Source organism: Microtus oregoni, unplaced genomic scaffold, assembly GCF_018167655.1.
Source record: "Microtus oregoni isolate MIOR12 unplaced genomic scaffold, Mior012 000011F_ref0000422, whole genome shotgun sequence".
NCBI classification, from domain to species: domain Eukaryota; kingdom Metazoa; phylum Chordata; class Mammalia; order Rodentia; family Cricetidae; genus Microtus; species Microtus oregoni.
The window spans coordinates 2,487,995-2,506,974 of record NW_024543070.1 but is presented as its reverse complement, the minus strand read 5'-3'; the positions used below and the strand labels follow the sequence as shown (position 1 = coordinate 2,506,974).

At 43.0% G+C, this 18,980-nt stretch overlaps 1 protein-coding gene across 5 annotated transcripts in view; it reads left to right on the top strand.

Moving 5' to 3' along the window:
* Positions 1-18,980, top strand: part of LOC121453315 (sorting nexin-24) — a 137,224-nt gene that overhangs the window by 60,752 nt on the left and 57,492 nt on the right. For all 5 annotated transcript variants that reach the window (XM_041659986.1, XM_041659987.1, XM_041659985.1 and 2 more), the window contains exon 2: positions 18,217-18,300. In XM_041659986.1, the coding sequence (XP_041515920.1) occupies positions 18,217-18,300 (84 nt within the window). The remainder of the gene's footprint in view (positions 1-18,216; positions 18,301-18,980) is intronic.

The window sequence follows — 18,980 nt, the reverse complement described above, 5'->3', positions numbered from 1 at the left end:
TGTTCCAAGAGTCTACAAGGACATTCGGGACACATAGCTTATAGTTGAAGTGCTTGCCTAGCATACAGGAAGCCCCAGGTTAGATCCCGGCACCACATAAAACCAGGGATGGTGTCTTATGGCTGGAATCCCAGAACTTGGGAGTCAGAGGCAGGAGCATAAGAAGTCCACCATCATCTTCTGCTGCGTTATAAATCTGAGACCAACCTGGGTCACATAAGACTCTGTCTCAGACAAACAGCAAACAAGTAAAAAAGGCATTCAAGATCCTCCTCGGTGATCTGGAAACATAAAAGATGGTGAACTGAGGCTGTGATAGGTGGTCTGGGTGCAGGGTGGTGGCAGGAGAATTAGTTGATCAAAAGGACCCAGATGCACCCTCCAAGGAAAGGAAACTATCCCAGACTCTTGACAGAACAAGATAGAGACCAGGACCGGAAGTGTTCTACATCTAAAGATAGGAAGAGGTATCAAGGAAGGGAAAGCCATGGAAGAATTAGCCACTCTTGCTGTCCTCCCTACTCCAAGTCTACAGAAAGAATGAACAATGACAAAAAGAATGAGAGAAATGGGACAGAAATCAAGATGACAATGGACCCAGACAGGACAAAGATTTTAATTTTAAATGATTGCAAGATTATCTCCTGACCAAGAAAAAATATCTTAAACCCTGGAACAGCAAAGAAGAGGATGAACAGGGTGAGGAGACACCTAAGATCCAGTCACTACTCCTGGTATTCTAGCCAAGGAAAAGACCAAAGAGGAAGATGAAGCTGAGTCCACGATCCTCTCCAAAGCAGAGCAAGAAGAGGCTGAAACTCTAAAGCCACAGCAGCAGGAGGTGGGAGGGTGACAGGTGATGCTCAAAGAGAGGAAGGGAAAGGATTTAGGAAGCTGCCTGACCCTCGGGAATGTCGGGAATGCAGAAAGCCAGTGGATCAGTGGACCAGTGGAAATGAAGAAGGAAGGTGGCAGAAGATTGGAAAGAGCAGGAAGAGAGAGAGCAAGGACTGCACAGTGTTATCTGGGCAGCATCAAAAAGAGTACTGAACCGTGACCACAGATTTGTCATTGAGTGGGATATATCTGAAGATACCTCTGTTGACTACAACCGCCTGTTTAAAAAAAAAAAAAAAAGCACCAGGCTGCTGGGAGAGATGGTTGAGTGGCTAAGAGGACATACTACTCTTCCAGAGGACCTGAGTTTGTTTCCCCGTACCTATATCCCGTGTCCAAGGGTTCACAACTACCTGTAGCTCTAGCCTCTGGCCTCCACAGCCTCTGTATACAGCTTATGCAAACACACTATTCTCTCTCTCTCTTCCTCCTTCCTCCCTCTCTCTCTTTCTCCCCACCCCCTTGCACTTAAATATAATAATAAAAATCTTAAAAATAAAAATGAAACAGCACCAGATGCAGTTGTAGGGGTTCAGACTTCAATGTGGTCATTGACCTAAAGCAGCAGGAACAAGAGCAGCATTGCCTCTATGGAGACCTGATGGAAAAGAGGCAAACCCTGGGAGGAAAGGAGCAGGAAGAAGAAAGACTTCACAGATTTCCTGAGGAGAAGCCCAGGCAGCACTGGGATGGTCACCATTGGCCCCAGAAGTTAGGCGAGATGACAGATGGACGAACTGGTGAATCTTCTTTTGAGGACTATAACGTCACCATCAAAGGTGGCAAGATCCCAATCCTATCTGATCACGGAAAGAGTCTTCTCAGCCCCACACATGCCTTGGGGATCATTGATAAGTGACTTACAAAAAGCCAACACCGGTGTAACATTAGGCAGTTCCCACTGTGCTACAGAACGGTGACATCATTAGTTTAGCTGTTTCCTAGACAGAACAAACACCTGGTCACCCAATGGGATCTCCAGCAGCACAGAGGTGGGTGTGACTGTGTTGCAGTGACATCATTACTGAAAGTTACCTAGAGGATCTGGGTACCCGTGAAGATTGTGACCATTTCTGTTACTTTGGTAACTCTTTTCCATTTGTAGTATTGAACAGATTCGGAGGTTGTAGAACTATGCAAAGCCCTGTGCTGTGGTTCTTGTGCACTCCAAGCATCCCAGCCCCAGGGAATTGTTTTAGATATGGGGACAGGGTAAGCTGGCTGTGCCCATCCTTAAATCATGGAGTGAAATTTCATTTTTCCTGTTGAGAAGATAAGTTTGCATATTCTGAGAATAGATGCATGAACAACAAAACCGTTTAGCACCTGCAGAATGGCTCAGTAGGTAAAGGTGCCTGCTGCCAAGTCTACCAGCCTGAGTTCCTGGGAGCCACATGGTGAAAGTTGTCCTGTGACTTACCACATGTGTGTCTGTCTGTGTGTGTGTCCAGAGAATACACTCAAGTATTGCTCCTCAGGAGTGATTTCCACCTTTTTTTTTTTTTTGAGACAGGCTTTCTTACTGGCCTAGAGCTTGCCAAGTAGGCTAGGCAAGCACCCACCAGGGATCTGCCGATTTTCAGCCTTGCCTTCCAAGCATGCGCCAGCATCCTCATATTCACGTGGGTTCTCGTAATTAAACTTAGGTTCTTGTGTTTGCAAAGCAAGTATTTTACTAACAGAGCCAACTTTATAGCCCCCAAAAAAGTGAGATTGAATTTCATTGGTTCTTTCCCATAAAGTATTGGTTGAGTAATTCATTCAAGAGTGTGTTTTTCACTGAGGAATACAGCCAGTACTGGAGCCCGGTGGCCAGAGGGCTTATAGGTTCAAAGCAGAAAGATAGTTTATTCTAGAAATGGTAAGCCAGCATTCACTACGAAAGGGTAGGACTTGTAAAGAGAAGATGTTGGGGAGTTAAGATCACCAGAGATCAGATTCACTCTCAGAATGAGAAAGTTACTTGAAATAATCTAACAGGAAGTGACTGCAGAACTCGAATCCCTCCCCCACCTACACAGGGGCTTTAGGTGTTCTCTGCTTTGCTCCGGTTGTCTTGAGACTTCCCCACCCAGGGTAATCCAGTGGGCTCTTTGCACAGCCCCCACCATGTCCAGTTTTTGCTTTTTTCCTGTTTCTTTTAAAGTTCTTTCCCTGTTCATCTCAGGCTCAGTGATACCAGAGCAGGGAGAGGAGTTCAAAATTAGGGTCACTCCCTCCTCGCTGCCAGGCACAGCTGGGAGCGTGAGGGGCAGACTGGCTTCTGGGAGAGAGCAAGCAACTGATCTGAAGAAAGCTAAATAATATGTAACCATTTCCCGTAAAGGTTCCAAAGTGGGTGGCTCTTAGCCAGCTGTCACCTAGTTAAGGTGGAGGTGGGAGGGGTCGCCGCTAGCCCTTTCATGGAGATCTCTGATTTGGATCTTGGCAATCATTCCCACCCTGCTATCCCATGAAACTGGCTTAAAGTCTTTTCTCTTCCAGTGTACCTTCTAGGTACTTTAAACAGTGTATAGAAAGACTACAGACGCATGGATGCCCTGTGCGGAACCGGGAAGTGAACCTAAGGCATTGTGTGTGTGTTAGGTCTAACTGCTGGGCTATGTCACAGCCCTATACCTCAAATTCTCTGTAGTAGGTTATTGCTGGGCTCCCTGACACTTCCGCCCTTACAAACTCACTTTAAGGAAACAGACGCTTCACCTATCCATAGCCTGCAGTGTGTCTGAAAGCTGACAGGTCAGCCTCATCTGATGAGTGATCTGGGATGTACGGTTTTCTGATCTGCTTGCATGGCGTGTTCTGTCATGCTCCTCCCCCTCGCCCCCAATTCTGAAGATTTGTCAGCCAGCCTTAATTATTCTGATATTGGGATCTAATCTCTACAACTTCAGATGCTAACCTTTTCTGTTAGAAAAGAGAAGGCTTTCTACTGAGTATAAATGACTCTCCTGCTCTTAAGATGCCACAGGGAGCAGAAGAACCCTGGTCCAGCCAGGCTTCATTCAGCAATGCCCTCCTTAGAAAATGGTTTCTACCAATGAGCACAGTAAACCTTCCCAGGGTGACTGGCTGGGAACATGCAATGCAAGCTCTTAACTTCTTCATAGAATTTACGGAGTAAGTATGCTGCTTGCTTGCTTCTCTTTCTCCTTCTGACTTCACATTTGGTTCTCAGACATTTAAGAAAGGATTTGAAGGAAACCCACTTGGGTGTGCGTTCAGATTTTCAGCTGTGCCTCCCAGCCTTGGTGGTAGTGATGCACTCTTTATAGGTTTTTAGTTGCTGGAGTGAGGATTCTTCTCATATTTAATCAGCAGCAATCTAAGAGTTGAACTAGTTTTGAACCCCATTATTATTATTATTTTCATGTTGAGAAATATTGTGTGTGTGTTTATTGATTTTTATTGAGCTCTACAGTTTTCTCTGCTTGCCTCCCTGCCTCTCCGCTTTCTTTCAACCTTCTCTCAAAGTCCCCATGCTCCCAATTTACTCAGGAGATCTTGTCTTTTTCTACTTCCCATGTAGATCTATGTATGTCTCTCTTAGGGTCCTCGTTGTTGTCTAGGTTCTCTGGGATTGTGAGTTGTGGGCTAGTTTTCTTTGCTTTATGTTTAAAAACTACTTATGAGTGAGTACATGTGATAATTGTCTCTCTGTGTCTGGGTTACCTCACTCAAAATGATGTTTTCTAGCTCCATCCATTTTCCTGCAAAATTCAAGATGTCATTATTTTTTTTTTTGCTGTGTAGTACTCCATTGTGTAAATGTACCACATTTTCCTTATCCATTCTTTGGTCGAGGGGCATTTAGGTTGTTTCCAGGTTCTGCCTATGACAAACAATGCTACTATGAACATAGTTGAGCACATGTCCTTGTGACACGATTGAGCATCCTTTGGATATATACCCAAAAGTGGTATTGCTGGGTCTTGAGGAAGAGTATCTCCCAATTTTCTGAGAAATCACCACACTAATATCCAAATGGGGGGGTCACACCTCAAATAGCCTGTAGATGTGGTCCCAAGTATCCCAGGGGAGATGCTGACCCCACCATCCCACAGGTGAGGTGCTCCAAAATAACAACACAGAAACTGTATTCATTTAAACACTGCTTGGCCCTTTAGCTCTAGCCCTTACAGGCTAATTCTCACATCCTGATCAACCCATCTCTAATAATCTGTGAGCACCGGTCTTACCGGGAAAGGTTCAGCATGTCTAACCTGGCGGCTTGCTTCATTGCGTGCATCTGCCCAGGAGAGCGGAGCATGGCATCTCTCTGAGGCGTCTGCTCCCGAGAGGAGAGCTGTGGAGTCTGAGCTCACTTCCTCTTCCTCCCAGCGTTCTGTTCTGTTTACTCCTCCCACCTATCTTCTAACCAATGAGGGCCAAGCAGTTTCTTTTTATTTAACCAATGACCTTCCTCCATCAGTGAGGTCTGGAGAGGACAGCTCCAGGGGAGTGGACCCCTCACTTGGCACACTGAGGGCAGCATCTAGAGACGGCAGCTCCAGGGGAGATTCCAAACAGAAATCCCAAAGCCACATTCATGTATTCAGTCAGTAAGTCTAAAGCAGAACTTGTGCTATTTTACGTTGTTGTTATTCCATTTATTTCTTTGTTGTGCGTGTGTTTATCTGCGTGTGTGGGTACACATGAGCTAAGGCACATGTACCAAGGTTGGAAGATGGCTCTGCACAGTCAGTTCTTTCTGCCCTCTCTACCTGGATCCTGGGGATTGAACTCAGGTCATCAGGATTCGTGGTAAGTGTTGTTACCTGCCAGGAGGTTCCAGTTGGAATGTTGCTGATAAACCAAGAGGCATCCTTGAGAGTGGTGATGATTATCTTTCTAAGGGTCGGAAAGGTCATTGTACTCTAAAAAAGCTACATCTTTGGCCTCTGGTGATGCCTCTTCCTCCTTTGAGGCAGCCTTGCTATGTAGTTCAGTATAGTCTCAAAGGTGTGATTATTGGGAACAGCTTTGCTAGTTAAATTCATAACTCTTGCCTCAGCCTCCTTATGCAAGAATTAACATGCCACTTCTTTCTCCTATGAGGTTAGCTGTTGTTAGTTTCAGGCTCTGTCTTTCTTACTCTACTCAACCACAGTTAGTTACCCCCTTTAAAGGCTCTCTCTCTAAATACAGGCACATTGAGAGCTTCCTCTGTGCATGGCGGAGGTGGTGGAGTTCAGTCTGGAAGTGAGATGGTCTCAAAGAACTTGTCTCCCTAGGTGTGGATTGAATGAGAAATGCCCCTCATAGGCTCAGGCATTCTTACAGTTGGTACCCATTTGGGTGGCACTGTTTGGGGAGGTTTAGGAGGCGTGGCCTTGCTGAAGGAAAGCCACTAGAGACAGGCTTTTGGGTTCTATGGCCCCTTTCTTCTTGCAGTTCCCTCTTTGACTTCCTGATTGTCGCTCCCGTGAGGTAAGCTGGCGTGCCTGCTGTCTGATCTCTTTCTGTAAGTTACCTTGATGATGGTGTGTTATCACGATCAAAGGAAAGCGACTCACACACTTACAGGGAGAATTATTCATTAGGCTTTAAAAATTTTGTTTTGATTTATGTTATTAGGAGAGTACATTACTTTATAGTTAATTATGGTTTTTTTTTTTTAGTAGGTTGTGTCTTATGGCTGTAGATTAGAATTTCTCAGCCTGGGTCTAGTACAGAGCCTGGCACCACGTTTATTAGGGATTAAGTAAAGAGTTTGAGAGCTGGATGAGTGGATGCTAAATGTCTAATCTAATTTCCTGATGTCTATTCAGATGGGGAGGAAAAGGTGTTTCAGAGAAGCTAGGTGCTTACCAAAGCCACTGAGTCCTGAAGAGCTAGCAGAGTGGGCTTTCTGGAATGTGGTTGCCTACTGTGCGTCACCCAGCACCGCCTGTGAATAGAGCTGAAACGAGGTTGAGACTCAGTGCTGTCTGAGTCCGTTTCTCCATGTACAAACTCCGGGGTGTGTGTGTCTGATCTGTAGAAAAATTTATTTTATACTCAGGGCAATTACAACTTTTTGCCACTTATTAAGACTTCAGAGATACAAACCAGTAGCTCAGTAATTGCTTTCTTGAATCTGCCTTTAATAATTACATTTAGTAAGGCTGTATCGAAAATTAGAAAGGCAGAGACTAATGGAAAACTAGATTTTTCACTGAATTAGAAAGCAAGACAATCCATATATTGACAACACTTCAAGTTGAAAGAGATCAGGAAAACTGTTTTGGACTGTTTGTGCAGAGAGGCAAACGGGGGCCTGATGGGCAGTGGCACCCACATTTTATGGAGGCAGAGAAACTCTCAGAGATTTCATGTAAGTCGGCACGTTGAGAGGAGAGAGTCCAGCTCTGATTTCGGGGAAGTCATTTGAATCTTAAAGCCTAGAATTTCTCCTTGGTCCTAACAAAGAAGTAGAAAATAAAGAATTGTGTTAATGAAGTGGAAATATCTTTGAATTTAAAAAGGAAAAGGTGCACAACTCATTTGGGGGGTCATACCTAAGAACAGATAGAAACCCAAGCAAGAGAGCGGCGGCGAGGGGGACATTAGATTTGTTCCTGTGGTCTTGGTTATGCTGATTTTTTGTGGCCAGAAAAATTAGTCATTTAATCTCCCTGTATTTCAGGAAGTGTATTGGGGAGATGTAACAATATATGAACTCTCTGAGGCTATTTAGGTATTAGGATATCATAATATCATAATCTTCACTGAATGAAACAAACACTGTCACATCTTCCTATGTCAGAGGGTCAAAGGGCAGCCATTTGTTTCTGCACCTCTCACACACTGGATTTCCTTCTAGCTCAGACCCTGGCTCTATAGGTCACTTGTGTGGGGTCCCAGGGAGCTCTTCTCATGTGCAAGGTTATTGGAACTTCAGAAAAAAATAATGCCTTCAAAAGGAGCCGAATCTCTTTATTGGTGACCTGTTAGCCTAGCCCAGCCATTCCTCAGAAGGCTAGCATTTGCTTACAGCCTATGCCACTGGCATATTTTATGTATCCCTCCAAGGTTTTGAAATGTCCAGAAATTAGAGAACTCAGGTGGCATTTTGTCTTGAGCCAGCTTTATGGCATTTCCTTTTCGGCCAAGAAGAGAGAAGTAAGAAAAAGAAGACAGTAGAGCAAGACAGGAACAGAAAGTGTCTGTGGTTGAGCCTTCCTGAGAACCACCTGAGAAACCTGGGTAATTAGTGTGATGGGCGGAACTGATCACAGCAGAAGTTACACAGGCTGAGGAAGTCGGGCAGGGCAGGGAGAGAGAGGATAGAGGTGGCCTTCCTGGAGAACTAACTACATCTGCTCCTTGGCCAGAGAGATGCAAACCAAGACAGCTAGCTGGAAGGAGTCGCTGCTGAAGGTGCGGAGGAACTGTGAGGTAAGCAAGCTTACCTAGTGTGGTGGATTGAATCGGAATGGCCCCCTGAGACTCACGTGTTTGAATGCTTGACCCTTGGGGAGTGGCACTATTGGGAGGTATGCCCTTGTCAGGGGAAGTGTATCACTGTGGGGTGGACTTTGAGGTCTCATATGCTGACCCAGTGTGACACACAGTTTCCTTCTGCTGCCTGTGGTATCAAGATGTAGAACTCTCAGCTCCTTTTCAAGCACCATGGCTGCCTGCGTGCCACCATGCATCTCACCGTGACAATAATGGACTAAACCTCTGAAACTGTAAGCCAGCCTCTAGTTAATGCTTTCCTTTGTAAGAGTTGCTTTGATCGTGGTGTCTCTTCACAGTGATAGAAAGTCTAACTAAGACACTTACTTATGGAGGAATTGGCATTTGATTGTCCATACGCTGTGTAAAATGTGGTATAGAATACGTGCATATAATTACAGTCTCTACCTTAGAGCAGACTTGGAACAAATATATCTGGCAAAGCAATGCTATAGTTATAGTTATATAGTTATATAGCAATGCTAATGTTATAGTTAAGTAAAATATTAAGATGTGAAGAAGTTTGCCTAAGTGTTAAGGAGGGAGGTGGTGTGGGGATTGATGATTTAAATGATTATTTCCAGTCAAAAGTATGTGTGTGTTATGTATTCTGAGTGCAGAAAAAGGAAGAAAAAAATTAAAAAGGAGGAGAAGAAAGGAAAAACAGAGAAGGGAGAAAAGAACCACTTCATAGTTCTTTAAGAACATTTGCCGTTCCACCCCCACCCCCAGGTCTTCCTTATAAAGGACACGTGAATGAGCCTGTGCACGGGGCCGTCATGCACAGGCGCTTACTAAATTAAGAGTCTCTCTTTTAGTAGCCTGCTTTCATTTGTTCTGGTTGGGAGGGTCTTGCAATGAAGCCCAGACCAACTTTGCACCTGTAGTGTCTTAGTCTGCTGATTGCTGGGATTACAGGCATGTACTAGCCTGCCCAGCTTTTTTTTTTAATTTTAACAGAATTAACAGTATCATTTTATGTTAATAAATCTTATAAAATATGCATATGCTGTTATTAGTCCCTCCTTAAAACATTGCGATGTTTGTAATTTTTGTCATTGAAATGTACTTTTTAAAAAGAGTTTTGACAGCTGAGTAGTGGTGGCGCATGCCTTTAATCCCAGACTTGGGAGGCAGAGGCAGAGAGTATCTCTGAGTTCGAGGCCAGCCTGGTCTATAGTGCAAGTTCCAGAACAGGCTCCAAAGCTACAGAGAAACCCTATCTCAAAACAAACAAAAAACAATAAATTAAATTAAATAAAATAATGAACATATAACTCTGTCTTCGTTAAGGTTTCTCTTGCTACAATGAAGCACCATGGCCATAAAGTAAGTTGGGGAGGAAAGGGTTTAGTTGGTTTACACGTCAGCATTGCTGTTCATCGCTGAAGGAAGTCTGGACAGGAGCTCACACAGGGCAGGAACCTGGAGGCAGGAACCTGGAGGCAGGAGCCTGGAGGCAGGAGCTTGGAGGCAGGAGCTGATGCAGAGGTCATGGAGGGGTGCTGCATAGGCTTGCTTCCCCTAGCTTGTTCAACTTACTTTTTCTTATAGAACCCAGAGCCACCAGCCCAGGGATGGAGCCGCCCACAATGGGCTGGGCCTTTTCCCATCAGCCATTAATTAAGAAAATGCCCTACAGCTGAATCTTATGGAGGCCTCTTCTTCATTGAGGTTTCCTCCTTTCGGATAACTCTAGCTTGTATCAAGTTGACGTAAGCCTAGCCAGCACAAGTTTCTTATAAATATGAAAATGAGAAGTAAATCATATTTCAATTTTAGCATGGTACTCTGTGCAATAAACAGTATATAATATTAGTATATTATATGACTACATATTATAGAAATAATCACCCTTTTGTGCTTTGTGTTCAATTGGTGTGTGTGTGTGTGTGTGTTGCTCCTGTGTATGTGTGCCAGCCCACTTGTGTGGGAATACATATACACATGTGTGCATGTAATGTGGAGACCAGAGGGTGGCCTCATGTGTCATGCCCAGGGCCACCATCTGTCTTCTTTAGGGAAGACGTTCATAACGGCCTGCCGCTCATCAATTAGGCCAAGCTGGCCGTCAGCGAGTCTCAGGAACCCTTCTGGTGTCCCCTCCCCAGTACTGGGATTATAAGCCTTGCCATCATTTTTTTGCGGGCGCCAGGGATTGAACTCATGTCCCGTTGCTTGCTAGGCAAGTGCTTTACCAGCTGAGCCATCCTTGCAGCTCCTCTGCTATATTTTTCATGGATATTGATTCAGAGTAAAGAGTTCTTTTGGTTTGTCTCCTGAAAAGCCAAAAAGAACAACAGATAAAACTTTTATTTCCAACCATCAACTATATTTAAATTGGATGTGCTGTCCTGAAAGCCAGGCAAATTACTTGTTGGGAAATGTTTTTTGGTGGTGGTGGTGTTTTGGATTTTGTTGTTGTTTGGTTTTGGTCCTGTTGGGATGATGCTGTGATTTTAGCCTTAGGAGAGCCGGTCTCAGCAAAGCTATCCTGACGAGCAGAACTCTGGGTGTGTAGAGATCAAATCATGGCTAGAGGCATTAGTGCCATATCTGTGAACCATTTTGTCTAGAAAAAGACTTTGTCCAAAAGTTTCGTTTAGACCTGTATGCACTGATTCACAAGGAAATGTTTGCCAGTCCACTACTACACTGTCTCTGTGTAGAAAGAGAGAAAAGCGCCCATTATGTGTAGGTAGACTTGGGGTTTGACCTGTGAGTATCTGATGCACTAAGCCCAGGGGTAAAGCTTGCAAAGCAGGGCCAGCCTGCCGCACTTCTGCATTTTCTGACTCCTTCGTAGTTGCCTGCTTCGGACTTCCCGTGGACTCCTGGGGATGCCCGAATTAGAGCTTTGCGTGTTCCATTTCTCTGGAGACTCCACACGGCATGTTACTAACAGTAAGCAGCCCGTACCAAGAGCAGAAAGCCCTCAAAATGATTATATTTCTGCAAGTCAACACCTTTTCCTGCATCCATTGTTCTTTTCTAAAGCAGTCAGACAAATTAAGTGATTATGATATATCATGTAACTGGAGAATCTCTTTGTTTGGGGTAAAAGAAATCAATACAAGAAGCGTGAGGAGTGGCCTTTTCCTCCTTCCCGGCAGCTCCTTGCACATGGCTTCAGAAATGCTGATTCCACACGGAGAATGACAGTGATTCATGCCGAGACCCCGCTCATTAGGAACCCTCCTCCTCTCCCAGACCCTCGCCACTGGTACTGGCTCTGTAGATCTGGAAATAACAATTGGTTTGATACAGAACTTTAGCCGTAAATTTGTATAAATAAATTCAGTCTAAACTGTGGGACAGTGCAGGGTTTGTGTGGTTTCAGTGGGTTCTTTTAAGCCCAGCACAAACTGGTGAGTTGTTTCTGTGCATTCAGGGCCTCTGGCGGTGGAGACAGAGAGGGGTAGATGTGGTAGCTGGGTTACCTGGAGTCACCTTGTCCTCTCTCCAGTAACCTCCCTAAGAAAGAGTTTCACCAGCCATTATTTAAGTTAATGACATAAATAGGCATCATTATTGAGAAGTCTTATTACAAATCAAGACTGTGTGATAAGAGCCAGCTCTTCACAGGCAGTGTCCAGCAGCGTGATTGGGGGAGGGCTGGGGAGTAAAGAAGGAGATGGCTGTGGTGGCAAGGTTCAGTAGGTAAATTGCAGTTTCTGGAAGGTTGTGGAAGCAAATAAATTTTGTTCTCCACCCCAAGCCATGGATCTGTGATTAGGGGACACAATCTATCGCTAAGTAGTTTGTGGGAAGAAAGAAGGATTCTTGTTTAACTGTGTGACAAGTCGAGACAGGTTGTCTTTAGAAGCTCATGGAAACTGTTTTCTACTTTCTTCTGGGGATTTTGTCCACCTCTTCATAAATAGCAATAATTTTCCCTCTTCTTGTTCATCTTGCGACCAAGGCAAGTGTTCTCTAGCACGGTGCTGTCAAGAGTCCTGTCTTGTTATGTTTATTTCAATGGCAAAGATACTGTATCATTGTTATTTAGAGATTTGCCCAGTTAGTAAGTAGTGGGGATAAAAATCTATTTTCATTCTAGTAGATCCTAAAGAAGAATGGGAAGGCCCAGAGAGCAGTTCTCTTCTGGGATGGCTCATTGTTTAACAAATGTGATTTGTTAGCACAGCTCAAGCAAGCCAAGCCGAAGCGGCATTCATATTGTATTGAGTGTCTAAGTCAAAGTCACGTGATACTGAAGCTAATGAAAAACTATGTAGGCAATAATGCATATGACCTGATGGGTTTGAATGCATTTTTTTCCTCACTGAATTGATTGATTGGTTTTGTGTCATACTGGTGATGTGGTTTAAAAGAAGAAGAAAAACGAAGACTTTCATAATCAAATAATCAGTCAAAAGATAGCCGCTGAAATCACCACTAGGGTTTAAGATTGAAAACCTGAAGCCGTGAAAGTATATCTAATCCAGCAGTCCCACAAATACCAATAAACTCAAGAAAAATATTTCCTTCTGTCTCTACAGAAACATTTCAGACATTTGACCTAACTGGCATCATTATTATGATGTCTGAAAGCAAAATATGTGCAGAGGAGGAATAAGATGTGCCCAGGGCCCCAGAGAACCAGGAACTGAAGCGTCACAGCTCTCAGGAATTCATAGCCCTTCTCATGCCTTGTATCTCAATTTTCAAGTCTCTGCTGACTCCCAGGCACTTTGCAAAATGAACTTAGCTTAGCTGATCCCATCCTTGTGTCTCTTTCCCTTCCACATTCAGCTTTCGCCATGAGGATGAGATTAATTTTATAAAGCATTTTTTGAAATTACCTGGCTTGAGTGAGAAGGAAACACGGAACACCCAACAAACCCGCTTAGGAGTTTATTAGAGGGGGCGTGTACAGGGCCTGGGGAATCGGTGTGCAGAGAGAGGAGAGAGAGAGAGAGAGGGGGGAGAGGGGAGAGGGGAGAGGGGAGAGAGAGCGAGCACGCCCACCGGGGGTTGGCGTGACTACGTCATACACAGATGACAGGCTCACGCATGCGCACAAGGGCTTAGCTGAGTCATAGTGGATGTAACCACTCATGTGCACACATGGGTCACACAGAACCTTTTAACATTCAGGCACTTCTACCTGAGGGCTTGTCTGCACATGCATGGCTCTAGAACTCTGAAGTGTCAGCCTTATGGGAATGAATATGTTACATTTTAAATTTAAAATTATATCTATTAGTGTGTGTGTGCGCATGCGTATGCACGTATGAGTGTGCATTCCTACACTCACATCTTTGACTACATGTGTTGTGTGAAGGATTGCTTTGTGGAATTGATTTGCTCCTTCCACTTTTATTTGGGTTCTGGGGATCAAAGAGATCACCAGGTTTATGCATCAAGTGCCTTTACCTATTGAGCCATCATGCTAAAAATAAAAGTTTTCTTTAAATCAAGAGATTTAAAGGAAAATTATAATTTTTATCAAATTTCAAAGAAAATTAACATATATGCATGATATATGCGTGCAATATATATTATATATGTTACTAAGTATACACACATATTGCATATATGCTTGGAACATATGTTTTCCTGCATTCGGCAGCTTTTTAGCAGCGTCCTTTGATGGCCAATCATGTCAAGGGAGGAGATTCTCACCCCAGTTCCTTTTCTTTTAATTCACATTTTTATTTTATGTATATGGATGCATACCACATGTGGTCCTGGTGCCAGAAAAGGGTAATTCCCTTTGGGAATCCCCTGGGACTGGAATTACAGGTGGTTGGAAGCCATTATATGATGCTGGGAATTGAACCTGGGTCCTCTGGAAAAGTAACTGGTGCTCACAAACACTGAGCCATCTCTCCAGCTCCTCAAGTTTCTTCTTTCATCTAGTTCCTTCCCAGTACACCTCATCTCTTCTGCTTGTATCATTTTTTTCCCCAAAGGCTGTATCTATATCATGTCTTTTCTCATGTCTTTCCTTCCCATGGTCATTTTCTTTTTAAATGAAAATAGTTTTTTTTTAATATAATATATTTTGATCATATTTCCCCTCCTTCATCAACTCCCCAATTCTCTCTACCTCCCCACCCATTCAATTCCACACCTTCTTTCTCTCTCTCTTTTTAGAAAATAATCAAGTATATGAAACAAACAAGCAAGGGTAGAACAAAACAACAGAGAGGGACAGAAAGAAAGAACAAGTATGAGAAGCACATACACAAGCAGCCACACACCTGAAACCCATTGAAAACACAAAATTCATTGTATTTTTATACTGACAAGGTTTTAATATACTTACAACCTGATGTGTAATAATAATTGTCTTCCATGATGTACAGATTGAGTCTAAGAACTGAACACAGTAATGAATGGTTACCACTAGTCTAACTGTGCTGTGTATGTTTATATGTATTTGTGTGTGTTTGTGTGTGTGTATGTATTTCTGTTTTTACTGTGCAATCAAGAAGTGTGCTTAGAACTGTAGAGGGGAAAGCATCGGTTCACAACCATTGAGTGTGTGCTGCTCAGTGCAAACTATTTCAAGAGTTATATCAAGCAAAGCTTGGTACCAAATCATGTTGTATTTAGTTTGTTTTATATTTGAACCTTTACATTGAATATAGCCTTTTGGAGGAGTGGTGTCAGAGACCATGGGAATATACAGCAGGTAACAACTAATGTTCAGATGTCAACCCACCAGAGGAATGATTCTCTGATGGAGGAGAATCCCATCTAAGCAGAGCCTATGGGAACACAGACTCTGGAAACTGTTGCTCCTGTCTGTCATTTCACATTTGCTAAAGCAGTTATGGTGTCTCCCCAACACCTGCACTGTAGTGTATAATTTCATATGATATGTATTTGTAATCTCATGATTGTTTCTCAATCTTATGGGCACAAATACCTATGGATGGTCAGGAAGATGACTTCTCAGTAAGCTGTATAATTTTGATATATAGAAAAATATACTAGGATATGCTTCATAACTATATCTATTGTCCCACGAGGACTGGAAGACACTGAAAAGCCTACTTTGTTCCTTTACTCAAACTACACACAGTTAGCTCATTTTTACTTCAGAGCAAGTTCAAACTAGACTGAATGTTTCTGTAAATGGATCATGAGCTAAAAACTTTACAGATATGCACTTGGCCAGAGTTGCAGATGTCTAACCAAGGTTATTAACACAAAGCAACCTAAAAAAAAAAGCCAATTCGTTGCTTGCCAAGACTGGCTGATAAGACCTGACTTTCTATACAGATCACTCTGCAGCATATCTCACAGGGTCCTGTGTTTCTGGTCTCTGGTCACAGTCTTATACCTCGGACCTTGAAACCTTGCACTGCCATGGTAAATGGCTCAGCTCCTTATCAGTTACCCAAGGAATGTGCTATGACCAATGAGATGCAACTCTTGTAACTTTTTTCGTATTGACTCAAGCTTCCTGTAAAAAATATATTTAAGCCAGGTGAACAAAGAAGCAAGGGAGAATTGGATAGAATTACTCCTGTCCTTAAAAGGGACAGCTTGTACCATATATAGAACCCAAATCTCTTCTTAGGAGAGGCTTGAATTATTCATTAGATGTTTCTAGTCTGGTATAAGCATTTTTTTTCCCTATGGAGGTGACATGCTTTGGGTATGTCCATGGGTAATTTTTCTTGACTGTGTTAGCTGAGGTGGGAAGATATACCCACTGTGGGTAGCAACACTCCCTAGGCAGCAGATACTAACATGTCTAAGAATGGAGAAAGTGAACTGAGCACTAGTGTGTATCCATCCTCTCCATTTTGTTGTTATTCTGGGGTTCTTTTGTTTTTGTTTTTTTAGACAGTGTCTCTCCATGTTGTCTTGGAACTGTCTATGTGCATCAGACTGGCCTTGAACTCACAAGTGTTGGGATTAAAAGTGTGTGCCACCACCACCCAGCTTTCTTCTCTGTCCTTGATTGTGATCTAGTGTGACCAATTCTCTCAAGCTCTTGTCTTTTGCAGTGACTTCCCAGACCTGCCTGAAGGACTGCAGACTAGAATTCTGAGCCAAATAAATTTTTTCTCCTTTAAGTTGCTTTTCCCAGGATATTTTATTACAATTACAAGAAAAGAAGGACACACTTTGCAAACCTGGGGGTAAGGCTGGAGAGACAGCCCAGTGGTTAAGAACTCTTGTTATACTTGTTCAGGGTCTCTGTTTCCCAACACCTACATCAGACTGTTCAGAACCACCAGCATCTTCCAGGGGGATCTGATGCCCTCTTCTGGCTTATTCAGACACTGCATGTATATTGTAGTCATGTCTGAAGGTGACGTCGTAGGTTGAGTATTACTGATATCTGTCCTATGGATTCTTCAGCCAATTAAAGGGGCTGTTGTGATGCCACCCCCAAGTAACCAGACCCGGTCAGTCTTATCAGCTCAGTGGCTGGAAACGACTTTGATTCTTGCCACATTGTTTTGACCAATAAAGGGGGACGCCAGGTTGAAGCTGCCTGCCTCTTGAATCTGTTTCTGGACACGTCTATCTAGTTCTCTTTGTGAGAGGCTTTTGCAAGAAGGATTATTTCTTTGGTGAATAACTAACCAGTGTTTTTCTAAGAAGCAATGGATGTGTATCTAAGAGTTAGCATATGTATATTTTAAAAGAAAATAAGAAAAGTGTTGAGGAAGAATTCTTAAAGAAATGAAATGTTAATATGAGATATTGATTAAATTGATAAACTTTTTCCAGTAAAATTTTTTAAAAGAAGGATTGTTTGTTTTTTAACTGCGTCTTACAGTGGAAGAATTTGTGATTCAAAGACACACAAAAGTACAGGTAGCGTTTATGTTTGATAGTAAGTCTGAGCTAAAATAGTTGTTGCATACAAAGCAGAAATATGGGCCATCGGGCTCTATTTTCATATTGAAAGTATAGAACCTTTCATGTCCTATGTTAAATACAAATACATACTATATTTTGGATAAACAGGGTTTTTTTTTTTGGTTGTTGTTGTTATTTTACTCTGTGATGCCCTTTGTTCTTTTCCAAGGGTTAATCCAAACTGGAACTCAAACTTGCCAATATTCTCTCATCTCGGGGTTTACAGACTCTCACTTAGCAAAACGAGGGTGAGACAGAGACTCGGGAACAGCCCTGGCTCTTTATTTCCTGCCAGGTAACTCCTCCCTTGCAGAGTGGAGCCTTGTTTCCACGACTCTCAGTACCTCTCAGCGCTCTTCCCAGTCTTGACCCAGTGACCCAGTGATCAAGAAGATGTCATGTTAGTGCCTACTAATTAGAGTGCTCAGAGCACCTCTGCCTCTGGCCTCTCAACCTTTTGGAAGTGAGAGCACAGGCTGTCACTCACATCAGGCAGGGGAGGGGGGATGAGCCCTCCCTGCATTTGCCCTGTTTTGCAAAAAGCAGGATAAGCCCAGCTGAGACTAGAGACGAATATGCAGGTTAGGAAGAAATTAACCTAAAACGCACTGCTGTTTGCATGATCGTCTCAGATGACACCTGCCTTCCGTGAAGTCCCCAGTCAGGGTGCCCCGTGACTGCATCCTCAGGGGTCTAGCTTTTGCAGCACACTCTCAGCTCTGTGCCGTCATTGTCATTTGATGAAGTCATTTCAAGTGAAGGATATTCTCTGCATAAAAAATGAATTAGTGTTTCAGTGCACGGGAGTTTCCCTGTCTGTAGACACATTCTTGGAGATGCTAAAGTTAGTGGGTGAGGATTTGGTTCTAGGGCTCATTAATCAGTGTTGTTGGGTCAGGGTCTCCTGAGCCTTCTGGGTTCCGGGAGAATCAGCTTCTGTAATTAAAGGGATGAAATATATCACAGTCACAAACTTACCACATCGACAACTGAGGGGTTTGAACTAGTGGAATTAATCTCTTTAATTTTTTTCCCCCTTAGGTGTTTAAAATAGAAGTGCTAATGAATGGAAGAAAACATTTTGTTGAGAAAAGGTACAGCGAATTCCATGCCTTGCACAAAAAGGTAATCTTTGGTTTTATGTTTTCCTCCTTTTCTCTGTGTGGGGCCCATGATATAATGTTAAGATTCCATCCTGTGTTCCTCAGAACATTGACTGTCTGCTGTGTATGTAGTTTCTTTACAATGGCATTAATTTCCTTTTAAAATCAATTGTCCAGTTAGTGTGTTTGGTTTTTATTTCCAAATAAGTGGGTTTTCTGTCACAATTGCTTGCATATGCACATCTGCGGTGAAAGCTGTTTGCAGTACATTGCATCAAATATTAAAGGTTTACAATAAGATCAACGCCCTCATCTGTCCAAGAAATACATTTAATGTTCTTTACTAAAAAACACAAAAAAATCACTATGCAGCAAGAAATTTATTAAATTCAACTTAATTGTTGTGTATCTAGACACGCTTATGTATCTACACGCATGTGTTCACATGGAGCACATGGAAAGAGTCCCATCCCCCGTCCCCCGCCCATGGCTGTGCTCAGAGTTGTGAAGAGCAACTACACCAGAATGATCGGTGCTTTAGCTCTGAGGTCTTTCTCAAAGTCATGGAGTAAAGAAACAGAAGAGCAAAAGAAATAACTGATACTCAGGAAGAAATGATCACTAAGGAATTGAAAATAAATACTTAAAAAACCCTCCAAACCAGGCTTAATTTTTTGTGGGTTATGAATTACTTGGGTGCTA